Source organism: Achroia grisella, unplaced genomic scaffold (genome assembly GCF_030625045.1).
Source record: "Achroia grisella isolate CSIRO2021 unplaced genomic scaffold, CSIRO_AGI_Agris_v1 utg1360, whole genome shotgun sequence".
In the NCBI taxonomy this organism is placed as follows: domain Eukaryota; kingdom Metazoa; phylum Arthropoda; class Insecta; order Lepidoptera; family Pyralidae; genus Achroia; species Achroia grisella.
Window position 1 is genome coordinate 2,089,731 of NW_026712626.1, and position 14,720 is coordinate 2,104,450.

Here is a 14,720-nt window from a genome sequence, read left to right on the forward strand (position 1 = left end):
TGACTCGACTTCAGCTGTGTCACCCTCAATGTCAGGTTACTCTTGGTACGGATATAATCGACAATATCCTGCTCCTTAGTGGCGTAATGGATAGAGTTCTCACTAATACTCAACAAGTACTTAGTATATAATAAAAAAAAATGTATCTTTTTATCGGATATCCGCGGATACTAATCCGTAATCCGGCACATCACTAAATTAATCACAGCGGTATTGCGGCGCATGCCACAGCTATCTGTCTGTGTTGCATGCCCCTACATGCCCTGCCGTCTCGCCACGGTCATACACTTGTTTTCTTTAAATCACTGTCTCTAACCACAGATTAGGAAATCCAACCTATATTTATCAGACCCTTATCAGGCTGTCGAGTGCCAGAAACCTTGATGGTCTGATTATGTGGAAAGCAGATTTATTCATTTATTGTTTGTTGCACAATGAAACTTGTATAAAAGATGAAATAATTATTCTCTAGTGGCTAACCTTTAGGTATAAATTATAACAGAAAGCGTGGGCTAGTTTTTTTTTATGTATGATAATGGAATGGTGCGGCGTGTAGGCGGGTCCTACGCTAACGGTTTACGCTGGCGGGGCACCAGTGGAGGATGATAAGATGAGCATGAGGTCAGGTCAGTTAGCCCATCGTGACAAATTCATCAGGAACTTATCACGAAGCGTGGGCTAATTTTCGCGAAAAACAGTCACCAAGTTATAATTTTATGTGTATTAGTATATATAAATAGACAATATAATATCTAAACGGCGTGGGTTATTTAGCGGTTTAGCATACCGCTTTACTTCCGATGGTCGCGGTTTCGAGTCCTCGCACGGTACAAATATTTGTATTCATGAGTATGTTTGTTTGTATCGATCTGGATATTTTCTATATTGTGTATGTCTAAAAAAATTAAGTATTTTGTTCTGTGTGTATTTAAATAAAAAAGTATCTATGCATGTGTATCAGTTGTCTAATACCCATAACGCAAGCTAGGTTTACCGTGGGACAAATCAGTCCAGTCTGCTATATGTCCAGGATGTTATTATTATGTATTGAAATAACCAAGAAAATGTGATACAGACGAAGTTGCTAGTTTTTTTTTTTAATTTATTCTTTATTGTACACAAAAAAAAAATACAAACATATAATTTATATTAAATAAAGATTAACTCTGTAAGAGTTCTCTTCCAACAAACCCTGAGTGGAAAGGATCATTAATTACCAGCGGGCAGTGTGCCTACAATAATATAAATAAGTGATTTTTCAATACAAACAAAAGAATATGAACTTTAGCTGTTTATAAATAGATGTATGATGTGCTAATTTACATACAATACAAACAATCATTAATATGCATACAGTACAGATATAAAATGCACAATGCATTGGATGCTATTTTTAATATATATTATATTATTGAGAATAGGCGGAGAAAAATGTTGGGGTACTTGATACGACATGACGAACTAATTAATAACATTATTGAAGGAAAAATAGATGGAAAGAGAGGAAGGGGAAGAAAAGAGCAAGACACAACTATATCAAGCAAGTTAAAGAAAAAGTTGGTATTCGTGTCGTATCAATAGGTAAAGACTGATAGAAGATTGTGTGAAGGTGGCGGGAGCTCCATCGACAAGAGCACAGCTCTTAAATTATGAATGAATTAATATATTTTTTAGTAATGTTTGATGTTCAATGAATCTGTAACATTAGTGGGTAAAGGGATTAATCCATTTATTTCGGATTTTTTCCATAGTGGATAACTTATAAACCATGTTAGTAATCGTGAGAATAGTGATTTATAGTAATGGCCTACCCATTACTATAAATCACAACCTTTTGTTTTTTTTTTCGGTGTTAAAAAAATAATTTATTAGAATAATATCTTATGACAATTTCAACAACGCTATCTAGTCGCCAAGCAGAGCTTGTGTTATGGGTACTGGATAACTAACATAAATAGATACACAATATATGTACATAGAAAACACCCGGGCCGATACAAACGATCATATACTTATTATACTCATGAATACAAATGTTTGTGCCCGGTATCGGATCTGCTAGACGCACAACTACCATAGTTGGGTTAACCGAGGCCGTCAGTTTATAAATACAAAATACAAAATATATATATTTACTTATGTAATGTCTATTTTAAATTTATTTATAAAAAAAAAAGTATTTAAGTTTTTATATCATTTGTACCTATCTTTGTTATAGACTCTGCTTACTTCTATCGGTATGGTACTGGTATTGTTATTATACTATTTGATTCTATATATATGGACGTAAAAACTATTTACCTATTTACATAAACATGCAGTCAGTAAACCGAACATGAATGCATTTAGTTTCTAGATGGTTCTGTGTCGAGAGTCGATGAGGAAGACGCCGAGGTCGTCGTTCATAGTCTATAAGTAATAGAATGCATTAGTATATAAGATTTTTTTTAATGAGTGTATTCTTTTTTTTCTATATTCTGAATAAAGAAAAAATGAGATAGGCATAGACTGTCATTCGGAAATTAAATTCAAAATATCTTTATTCATGTAGGTCTATTACAGAATCTTGTCATGTCAAATCTACCATCAGTTCAGAATGATTTCGAGATAAGAAGAACTGACAAGAAACTCAAATCGTATTCTTTTCATATAAATGTTGTACATGTTTACAGTAACACAGATTCATTTTTTAATTTAAATTTGGGAGAATAGAGTGACCACCAGCATATACTATTGCTAAACCAAATAGTCTAATCTGTTTATTGTTCGTAACAGAACAGACCAGTCCCCACAAGCAGCACCCGTTCACGAGTATGACGGATTTGTATTGTAGTATATATTATTTAAAAATAATAGTGATCACTACAATAATTCTTTGTTGAGGTTCATGTACCTACTCAACTTTATAATGGCAGTAGCGATAGTAACAAAAATTGTTATGACTATTCAAAAGTGCTTAAATTAAGTTTATTTGAATAAATTATTTTCTATTATATTATATTGTTAGATCTAAAAAGATACTGTATATATTGTAATTATACATAATTGCAAAAATTCCCTGCCTGAGCCCAGGTTCGAACTCCTAATGGTGCTCTCAGACTAGTCGTATAACTCGTAACTAGTTGCATTCAGCCTTTCCATAAGTCCTTTCGCGGGTTTGGAGCACCATCTACACTCGCCCCCTGTCGTCCGGTGAAGCTGTAAAGGCCAGTTGCGGCCAACAGCATTAGAGTAGTCTGAAAAAAAAACGTAACACGTACCGTGCGAGGATTCGAACCGGCGACCACAAGCCTGAAGGTTACGTACATAATAGGAAATAGCAACATGGACAATTGTAAATAGATATAATAGCTACTTGAGTTGAATAACAGAAGGAAAACTTGAATGAAAGGAAGTTATGACACATTTCTCTGAAAGAATATTTCAGCTATATTTGTTACTTGCGTAAATCTTACGCATCCCGCTATAAATGTATGGAATTTCAGTAAAAAGAAATGACTTTTACTAATGGCGTGACTTAGTCCTGGTTTTTTGCCAAAATACTATTTTAATCTTTACGTTTATTGACTTTTGAAGTTGCGTCAGTGATGTTACATAAACAACTAGCAACGTCCCCCGGTTTTGCTTGAGTTGCTATTCTTTGTTTATTTATGCAATTATGTACGTTTTTAGATGTGACTATATATATGTATGTTTTTTCAGACTACCCTTATACTTATATCTATTGTCCAGTACCCATAACACAAGTTCTGCTAAACTTGAAACTAGATGGCGTTATGATGTATGTATGATTTTATAAAACATTTTTTTTGGAATTACAAACATAATAAACACCCAGACCAATACAAACAATCATACTCATGAATACAAATGTTTGTACTGTACGAGGATTCGAACCGGGGACCATTGGCAGCAAGTCGGTGTACCACCGCTAGACCACCGGAGACGTTACACAGAGTGCTCTATTTTGTTCCTATACGAGTAGGAACACTTCTACCTGTCATTTGCATAGTGTAAATGACAAATTAATATGTCGTATCACAATATATGACGCCAAAACACATTATTCCACTTATCAATGTGATCATAATTGTGCTAACACTCGACTGGGTATTAAATACGCTTTATTTTGTTCATGACGTCATATCGGGCACTTAATAACAAATGTGACGGCCCCGGTGGTCCAGCGGTTGAGTACACCGCTTTACTTCCGATGGTCGCGGATTCGATTCCTCGCACGGAACATTTGTATTCATGAGTGTGATTGTTTGTGTTGGTCTGGGTGTCTTCTATGTATATTAATGTGAGTGTGATTTATAAAATCCTACATTAATATATCTATATATATTGTTTTCAATCATATTTGTACGCGTAATTGCAGTAGCAGTGTCTACTACTACTATTCATTTCCTTAAACCTTTGTAACATGTAGGTCCTTCTCAAATAAAGAAATTAAACTTGTAAAATTTGAATTGGTGTTTACAAAAAATGTATGTGTTTATATCAGTTATCTAGTACCCATAACACAAGCTCTGTTTAGCTTGGGACTAGATGGCGCTGTGTGAGTGGTACTGAAATGTTATCTATACATATAAATAAAATTGGACTGTCTGTTTGTGATATTGAAATAATTGTTTTTTTACTACATGCATAAAATAATAAAATGTTTTGTGACGTCATAGTTGGGAGGGGGCGTGTAATATATATGACCAGCTGTGGCAAGTCACAGATTCAAAATTATGCAATTTCTGTGACCTTTTTACTCATGTACCCTTTCTATATTGTACACTTAATAATAACATTTAAAAGTTTATCATTTTTGGAAAATGGACTTACAATTTTTTACTTTAAAATTGATTTTCCAAATTTAATATTTCTAAGTTAATACAGTCATTAAGCAATATACTGAGTTATCCTAATAGTGTTTCCAATTATCTTAATTTCCATCCTAATCAGTAGATTAACCGCAACACGAACCAAATTGTTATCTTGATTTGTTTTGTTATTCGCGTATTAGTAATATACATAGTATGAAACAAAGTCGTCGTTGTCTGTCCGTCCCTATGTATGCTTAAATCTTTTAAACACTGGACAATTTAGGTACTACATAACTGATATAAATATTTAAATATTTTTTTTTGTAGCGCGAGCCAGAGCGATATAAATAATCATACAAATACAGTGGTATAATACAAATGTTTACATCGTGCGAGGTGTCGAACCCACGACCATCGGAAGTAAAGCGGTGTATCACTATCTGTTGCTAAAAACTACATTTAAATCCGTTGCGTAGTCTAAAAGATTTAGCGAACAATCAGTGGAAACGATTTCATTTTATAGCCCATATGTTATTCTGATGTTTAAGCTACATTACTGTAATGTTTCATCAAAATTCGTTCAGTAGTTTTTGCGTGAAAAGATAAGAAACATCCATTCATACCTGAGTATAAATCAGAAACTTTTCGCGTTTATAATATTAAAAAGACAGATCGTTCATAAACTTGCACTTTTTAATTTCTTTATGCACACTTGTAAATACCAAAGTACCTATACTATGGCGCGGGTGACTATTTTCATAACCCCGTATAGATAGCGTAAGTTTATGAGTTCGCAAAGATAAAGACAGACAAGAAATAGTGTTTGTTTTTTAATTAAATGGGCGTGCCAAGGAACAAAGTCCGTTATTGGCAAGTTCAGATATTTGAGGTGTTTCATCCAACGTAAATAATATTGGTATCTATGCGATAAATAGAAATGGAGGCGGGGTATTGGCGATACAGTCGGATGCAATTATATATACATATCTGTATATCTATACTAGTTCTAGCCTAACTCTAATTATAGCGGTTCGTTCGCGTTAATTTATCCCCTTAGGGGTGGAATTTATCAAAATCCTTTCTTAGGGGATGCGTCTATGTAGCTTTATCCATGCAAAGTCTCAGCCCGATCGGTTTAAGATTGACAAAGTTTCGTACAAACTTTCATCCCCTATTTTGCCCCCGTGGGGGTAGAATGAATCAAAATCCTTTCTTAACGGATGCCTACGTCATAATATCTACCTGCATGCCAAATTTCAGCCCGATCCGTCCAATGATTTGGGCTGTGCGTTGATAGATTACTACGTCAGTCACCTTTGATTCACTAGTTAATCAATATAATAATAAAATTCTTGTGTCACAGTGTTAGTTGCCATACACCTCCGAAACGTCTTAACCGATTTTTATGAAATTTTATATAAATATTCAGTAGGTCTCAGAATCGGCTACTATCTATTTTTCATACCCCTAAGTGATAAGGGTTCTTCACCCATAACATTTAATTTTTATATTTTGGACAAAACTGTTTTTTTACAATGTGGCATAAAAAATAACATACCCGATTTTTTAATAGCGATTTTAATTTATATAGCCAAACAACGTTGCGGGGTCAGCTAGATGTAAACACCAACTACAGCGAAGCATTAGAAATGTTCTAAAAAGAAAAACAAAGTCGTTATTTAGAATTTGCTTCAGATTCGAACTCACGACTCTTTAGTCTCAGTAATAGTATTAAACCACTAAGCCACGACGGTGTATTTATTTTACTAATATATTTTTTCTTTATTTCAGGTTTAAATGCGTGCGAGAAGAAGTCATATCTCTTTCTACGTAAAGAGCTACCCGTTAGGTAAATATTTATCTATTTTTTTTTATTGCGCACCATAATTGAGTTTAGTCTTATCAGAATTGAGAAACTACTGGAAGTTAATGTTTACAAGTGCATTATCTGTCTGTTTAGATGTATTATAATTTTTATCATCATGTTTTTTCTATAAATGTAAGACTTATAAGAAATACTTCGAAATACTTGCATCCGGTATGTTATCACTAAATATTATAATATCAACTTGATCTCTTGGTCTCTTTGTAACTGGTACTTCTTGTTGTTTATATAGGTAATTAATAATAATAATAATATTCTCAGGACAATTTACACAGCGCCATCTAGACCCAAGTTAAGCTAGCTAAAGCTTGTGTTATGGGTACTAGACAACTGATACAAATATAAGAGTAGTCCGAAAAAAAATACTTATATATAGTCGCAAACAATCGTACTCATGAATGTAAATGTGGGTACGGAGTGAGGAATCGAACCCGCGACCATCGCAAGTAAAGCGGTTTGCTAATCCACTAGATCACCGAGATCGTCAAAAATAATGATCATAACATTGTTCAAAATCCGAGAGAAGTCGCTACGCGTAGCTAGTTATACTTAAATATACTGATAGGTACGTATGACGCTGTTATCATTCACATACTAAAGTGCATCGTGTCTTATCAATATTTTATGAGCCACACCAAACAAATGCTTTTGTTAATACCGGTTCGTCGCTATGTTGATATTTTGATATAATTGTTATTGTAAGTTACGGTATTTCGTTTATTATGTAATCAACTTTTAAAGGAGATAGCATTTCTTTATTTTTATACTAGCTGTGCCCGCGACGTCGTCCGCGTGGAATAGTGATTTTCTATAGCATAAAATATTTAATCATCTAATCCAAAGAGCCAAAGATAAAAGTTTCATAGTTCTAGTTTAAAAAATTATGAATTTCCATGCAAACTTTCGTCTTCTATTTTATTTTGCACTTTTAAGGGTAAAATATACTTTTTACCCTTAAAAGTGCAAAATAAAATTTTGAGTGTCATAATTATTTATATTTAATTAACAACCTAAACAATAAGTTTCATGATTTAAAAATGACGATACTTCCATAAATGCTGTGCCCGCGACTTCGTTTGCGTGGAATAGTGACTTTGGATAGCATTTTTAATTCTTTAGGCTAATTATAAAAATAAATGAGAAAATTTCGTTGTTATAGCTTAAAGAATAGAATAGAATAGAAAATCATTTATTCAAATAAACTTAATTTAAGCACTTTTAAATAGTCATAACAATTTTTTTTCTATCTACCGCTCGTTTGGAAAGCTGTCTCAACACAAGAAGAACGAGCAAAAAACTTGTGTGTTGCTCTTTTAAATAATCCTTGTAAGTTTACATTTACAAGTCGAAACGTGCGATTACAAACTACCAACCCGCACTAATTTTTTTGGGTGAAATATAAATATACAATAAGATTAAATCAGTCGTAGTGACATGAGCAGACCATGACGAATATCCGTACAAACTTTCATCCCCTATATTATTTTATCCCTTTAAAGGGTTTTTTTTACAAATTTTGAATGTCATGTTTTTTGTATTTAATCAACTGTCGCTAAAATAGATTACAAGCTTCTAACTTTAAAAATGATGATACTTCCATATAAATTTTCATCACCCCTTTTACAGACCTTTTTTTTCGCATTATTATATATTTTTTATTGCACTTTTAAATACAGTTCTAAACTTAAACATATACAAAGTGAGCAAAGGTGGACTATTATACTTATATATTAATACTTTACATATAAAAAATGTCTTTACGGGACGATTTACCATATCCGAACATGGCGTCTGTCATAGTGTTTTCATTACTTTTAATCTCTCGTGTTTCAGATTGGCGAACATAATGAAAGAGATAGCGTTACTGCCAGAGAATTTACTGCGGATGCCGTCGGTGGGGCTGGTCAACCAGTGGTACGAGAGGTCGTTCGAGGAGATCACAGAGTTCGAGAAGATGGAGCCGGATCCACCCATTTTGACAGAGTAGGTACTATTTTAATTTATTCTGATACAGAGGCGGATCGTGAAGATCGGCCCTGGGCTAAATCTACTTAGAGGCCTACCTAGTTCCTTTCGACCTACCTACCGAGTTCCTTTCGATAGACGCACTTGAATGGGTTGATTGATCTCAACCAATCTTATGATAGGTTTTTAATATTCTAGATATTTTTTTATATTCTAAATATCGTTTCAGTGGGGACTGGAGTCCCTTTGTATTCTCGGGGCCCTGGGCTGCAGCCCAAAAAGCCCTTAGGTAGATCCGCCTCTGATCTGACTATTGTAGTTTCTCAACAACGTCCTGGTCCTGGTGATCTAGGATTCTAATATTGCGGGTTCGATTCCTCGCGCGGGATAAACATTTAATCCTCGTATGTACCCTTTAATATAATTTTGTGCAAATATAAATGAATACCGTGGGACTAGATGGCGCTGAGTTAATTGTTCAGGGTTATTAATTAATTATCCAGGGAGATTGTTTATATCTCTATCGCCATCTAGTCCTAAGCTAAGCAGAGCTTGTGTTATAGGTACTAGACAATTGATATAAATACCTAGATTTTTTTTTAATACATACTTAACACGTTGGGGGTATTGAAAAATCTTATTTCTTTCATAGAGTATTTATTTATTTATTTATTATACAGGTTCTGCGAGCGTCTAGTTCACATACGGAACCGTCACGCGGATGTGGTTCAAACGATGGCTCAGGGTGTCCTGGAGCTGAAGGAGTCCCACGAGGTGGACACCGGCACGGAGAACTCCATCCAGTACTTCCTCGACAGGTTCTACATGAGCCGGATATCCATCAGGATGCTCATAAATCAGCACAGTGAGTTCTCGTTTTTTTTATGTCCCCAGGATGTAAATGAATTAATAGACAGTTTTTATTCTTGAGGTTAAGTAATTAAAAACGTTATTTCATTGTTAAATAGCGACCTGTACCGGCTTCGCAAGAGATTACAAATGTTTGACATTCTCGACTTGTTCTATACTTATGTCTTACTTTATATCTCTACTATACTATGCGTGTTATACGCATATATTACACTACGTGTGCCCGCGGTTTCACCCAACTTCAATAAAAATGTGTTATCCAGATGCATAAGCTATATTACGGTAAAGAGTAATAAACATCCATACTTATAAACTATCGCGTTTATAGTATTATATTATTAAGATATAAACCTTACTGAGCTTGCGTGTAACAGATGAAGATGACCGCATCATCACATCAGACGAGATTACAGTCACTCTCACACTCGCTCCAATTCTTTATAATAAAATAAAGGAAACACCCAGACTAATACTTATACTTATGAACAGAAATGTTTGTACAGCTCAAAACATCCGAACCTGCGACCGTCTGAAATAAGGTCGTTTCCTAAACCGCTATATCAACAAGGCCGTGATTTTTTTCCCAGTTGAGATTGCGGCGCTGAAATTTCGTAACAAAAATAAGGAAACACCCAAACTCATGAATAGAGATGTTCATACTGCTCGAGATATCGAACCGTAAGAGAGTGTGCGAAATCGCTAAACCACAGTCATCAAATGTTAACTTTTAATATGCTAAATGACTAGTTTTTCTTCCAGCCTTGCTGTTCGGGGAGCAGCTAGGGGGCAGGCAAGCGTCAGTAAACGGAATCGGGGCTGGAGGTCGACATATCGGTTCCATCGACCCGGCGTGCGACGTGGTCGCGGTTGTTAAAGATGCTTACGAAAACGCGAGGTTCCTCTGCGATCGGTACTACCTTGCCTCACCCGAGCTGGAGATAATGCAGGCAGGAGGTAAGATTTTAATATTATCTTAAAAAAATGTGATTATGGTGACAGTAGGATGGATGGCTAACGCTTTAGAATCAATACTCCAATAGACTATTGCTATAAAGTAAAAAGTATATATGCATCATGACTAGGGCCATCACTGGACACTGCGAATTGAATAAAGACATGGCGCAATTAGGCCTGAATTTACCACATCGGATGTGTAGTAGCGATTCTTCTGCTTGGCAAAATCTGCAGATTGTTAAATTGACATGGGCTACAAAGCCCACTCATGCATAAACGAAATATCTCCTTTGGAATGTATACACTATATCCTGAGGAGATAAAACCATCGCTCCTAAGAATATTCCTTCAATTCTTGTCCCTCACAGGTCTAGGTAGCGAACTTTAAAAAAGGGCGAGCACAATAGATGTTTGCAGGTCGCAGTGTTACAGGTTTTAGCACCTGACAATAGCCTATAATAAAAAAATGTCCTAGAGTGCACCACACGTTGGTGACAAAGTCCAATCATCGCTGGACACTACGTTCCATGATGCTGGACATTACACAAAAGACACAGATGGAGGAATGTAATCACAGAGAAATTAATTCTACGACACTGTTACGATCCTCACATTTCAACCTAAATCAAATAAAAAAAAATCGTGTATTCATGTGACATTTTAGCCGCTTATGAACGTAAAATTTTTGGTATTAATATTTTTTCACTACCATTCAGTTCAGTATACAGATTTTATCGAGAAGAACTGACAAGAAACTCAATTGAATTTTATTTTTTTAAAAAGACAGTTTATTTGTATTTTGTACTTATATTAAACTGTTGCCATGCATGAGAGTAGGTATTACGTGCGCGTTTTTATCAATATTGTACTTATAAACATCTTCTCATGTTGTTTATGAATTAATATTAATATATGTAAAAATAGATACATGACGTCGGTGACCACGGTGGTCTAGCGGTCTAGCACACCGCTTTACGTCCGATGGTCGCGGGTTCGATTCCTCGCACGGCACAAACATTTGTATTCATGAGTATGATTGTTTGTATCAGGCTGGGTGTTTTCTATGTATATTATGTATGTATTTGCGAAAAAAAATGATCTATGTATTTGTATCAGTTGTCTAGTACTCATAACACAAGCTTTAGCTAGCTTTAGGGTCTAGATGGCGCTGTGTTAATTGTACTGAGATTATTATTATTATTATATATTTTTTGTAAATAATTCCAGTGTCCAGCGAGAAGCCGATGCCGGTAGTGTACGTGCCTTCGCATCTCTACCACATGCTGTTCGAGCTGTTCAAGAACGCGATGCGAGCCGTCATGGAGCATCACGAGGGCAGCCCGCCGCCGATAAAAGTCAACCTGATACAGGGCCGCGAGGATATATCTGTGAAGGTGATTGTTTTTATAACATAGAAATAATACAACTTTTTTTTAATCAACATAATCTAGGATATGTTTATCCTAAGTTACTCCTTACAGTTTACTCCGAAGTGCGATTAAAAGTCCCGTCAAAATCGGTCCAACCATTTCAGAGATTATGAAGAACATACAGAAAGACAGATATTTTTTTTATGTAAGTGGCGTATATACTTTCTTATGCGTTTATAATAGTATTTATTATTATATGCGATTTTAAACGCATATATATAAATATTAATTGCTACAGTAGACTAGACCTGTCCTGCAAGTATCAAGTATAGGAATTTTCATGTACAATATGTATATATTTACACTATGCGAAATACTTATGTTTTCATCTTACCTTCCATGCCTGATGACGACATAATATCTTCAGATGTCAGACCGCGGTGGTGGCATCCCCAGGAGTGTGACAGACCTGCTCTTCAAGTACATGTACAGCACAGCACCGCAGCCGTCCAAGTCGGATTCACACACGGTGCCTCTTGCTGGTGAGTTCATTTTATATATTACTAGTTACCCGCCCCGGCTTTGCACGTGTTTATATGTATTATACATATAAACATTTCTCTTGAATCACTCTACCTATTGATAAAAACTACATTATTAGATCTAAGCGAACAGACAACGGAAGTAACTTCTTTTTGTGCTATGTAAAGATGTATTTGACCAGTTGCTTATAATAATAATAATAATGTTATGTTTGCGTGCCCTTACAGGCTCCATAATGATCTAAAACCAATTATGAACATCTTTCATTGTAATATTATGGAATGCAATAAATATTGAGTATTGATTAAACAGCATTTTCCGCTTCCCCTCCCCGACCTCGGTGGTCTAGCGGTTTAGCACACCGATGGTTGCCGGTTCGATTCCTCGCACGGTACAAACATTTTGTATCCATGAGTATAATTGTTTGTATCGGTCTGGGTGTTTTCTATGTATATTGTTATATGCGTTTACACATAAAAATGTCTAAGTATTTTTATCAGTTGTCTAGTACCCATACCACAAGCTGTGGGAATTGTCTTCAGTTTTTATTATGATTATTATTTACAGGATACGGATATGGTCTGCCTATATCCCGCCTGTACGCGAGGTACTTCCACGGTGACCTGGTCCTCATGTCATGTGAAGGTCACGGGACCGACGCAGTCATATATATGAAGGTAAGTCAACAGCCTTACCAGAAGTGGCAATGGCATAACTATAAAAAGCAATAATAACAGGGGTTATAAATTTAGTTTTAAACTTAGCAGAGGTAGACCTTAAGAACTCGTCTCCGTGTGTACCTCAGTCTCACCTATTTTAGCCACCAAGCAGCTTGCTTTGTAAGCTATTTTTCAGTTGCAGATTAGCTAGTCAAATTACATGTTAAGAGACAGGACTTCTTAGACCTTTGGAATGGCAACGCTGGTGGTGATGGGTACATGATGACATGATGTACGTACTGTTCATGTGTATAGGCAACGGTTATTGCTTACCATCAGGTGGGCTGTCAGCCTGTTGTTGAACTTTTTACAACATTTTTTAGAGGATATTCTAATGGCTTATTATTGTAATTCTCTTAGATTAGTAGTAGCTAGTCTCTCTCATTTTCTCTGATCAAAAAGTCATATAATACACTCAATGGGTACCGCTTTCTATCGCATATATACTTTGATTGCCTAGATAGTCGCGGATTTGATTCCTCGCACGGTGCATACATTTGTATTCATGAGTATGATTTTTATTATATTATGTATGTATTTACAAAAAATAGTATCTAAGTATTTATATCAGTTGTCTAGTACCCATGACACAAGCTCTGCTTGCAGTGGGACTAGATGACGCTGTTTTAATTGTCCAAGATTATTTATTATTTATTTATTTATACATAAACTATAAAAGCATGCGACTAGAACGTCAGCAACAGATAACTTTTCTGTAACAGCAACTCTCTTACAGGCGTTAACAAATGAAGCCAACGAGTTCCTGCCGATCTTCAACAAAACATCGTCCAAGTTCTACAGACCAGTAGCGCAGCTAGCCGACTGGTCGGGCCCAGTCAACACCGCCGCCCACGCCAAGAACAAGGAGAAAGTATCGCCACTATCATCACATACGCCCGTGTCGCATAGTCTATGATGCGAGACCGAGGAGTGAACCATAGATAATTTAATATGTACAGAATGAATTCTTGAGCACTGGTGCCATGTGGAATGTAAAGTTTTTGTTTAATTTATATTATATGTATAAAAGTAATACTTAAGTTGTATAAGTCGAAATATAACTTTACGTTTCGAGAAATTATAAATTTTAAACAGAATATTGTAATATATATATTATTAACTAGCTAACTTCGCCTGCATCATACAATTGGTTGTACCATGAAGACAATACTATATCTTTGTTTGAATGGGCTAACACTAAAATATATTCAATCTTGAAACAGTTCATGAGATTAGCTCGTTCGTCAAACAGAAATGTCACATTTATAATATAATTTAATGGCTGTAAGAAATGCTGGAACATGTTTAAGAACATTTGTCCTATCTGCCGGAATATACATAAATATTTTATCAATCTCATTTATTATTCACTATTTCATTGTTTTTAAGCGTTACATAGACAATAGTTTATAGTTATTGTTTCTATTTACTGACTTAACATTCCATTATGTTCACTAAGTAAAAAGTTTTCTCTCTGTATATAATTATAATCCTTGGTAATGGTCATTCCTGAAACACGCTAACAAAGTTTTTTGTAACACAAGTATAGATAAAATTGTACTTGTAAGTGTTACAATATATAGTTCATATCCTCGAC

General features: G+C 35.2%; 1 protein-coding gene across 1 annotated transcript in view; it reads left to right on the forward strand.

Annotated features, from left to right (window-relative positions):
- The window catches only part of LOC131855372 (pyruvate dehydrogenase (acetyl-transferring) kinase, mitochondrial), a 28,334-nt gene extending 14,125 nt beyond the window's left edge, over positions 1-14,209 (forward strand). The window contains exons 2-9 of the mRNA XM_059206631.1: positions 6,609-6,666; positions 8,536-8,685; positions 9,348-9,532; positions 10,297-10,491; positions 11,719-11,885; positions 12,289-12,403; positions 12,972-13,081; positions 13,860-14,209. Coding sequence (XP_059062614.1) covers positions 6,609-6,666; positions 8,536-8,685; positions 9,348-9,532; positions 10,297-10,491; positions 11,719-11,885; positions 12,289-12,403; positions 12,972-13,081; positions 13,860-14,039 — 1,160 coding nt within the window. The 3' untranslated portion in view covers positions 14,040-14,209. The remainder of the gene's footprint in view (positions 1-6,608; positions 6,667-8,535; positions 8,686-9,347; positions 9,533-10,296; positions 10,492-11,718; positions 11,886-12,288; positions 12,404-12,971; positions 13,082-13,859) is intronic.
- The last annotated feature ends 511 nt before the right edge of the window (positions 14,210-14,720 follow it).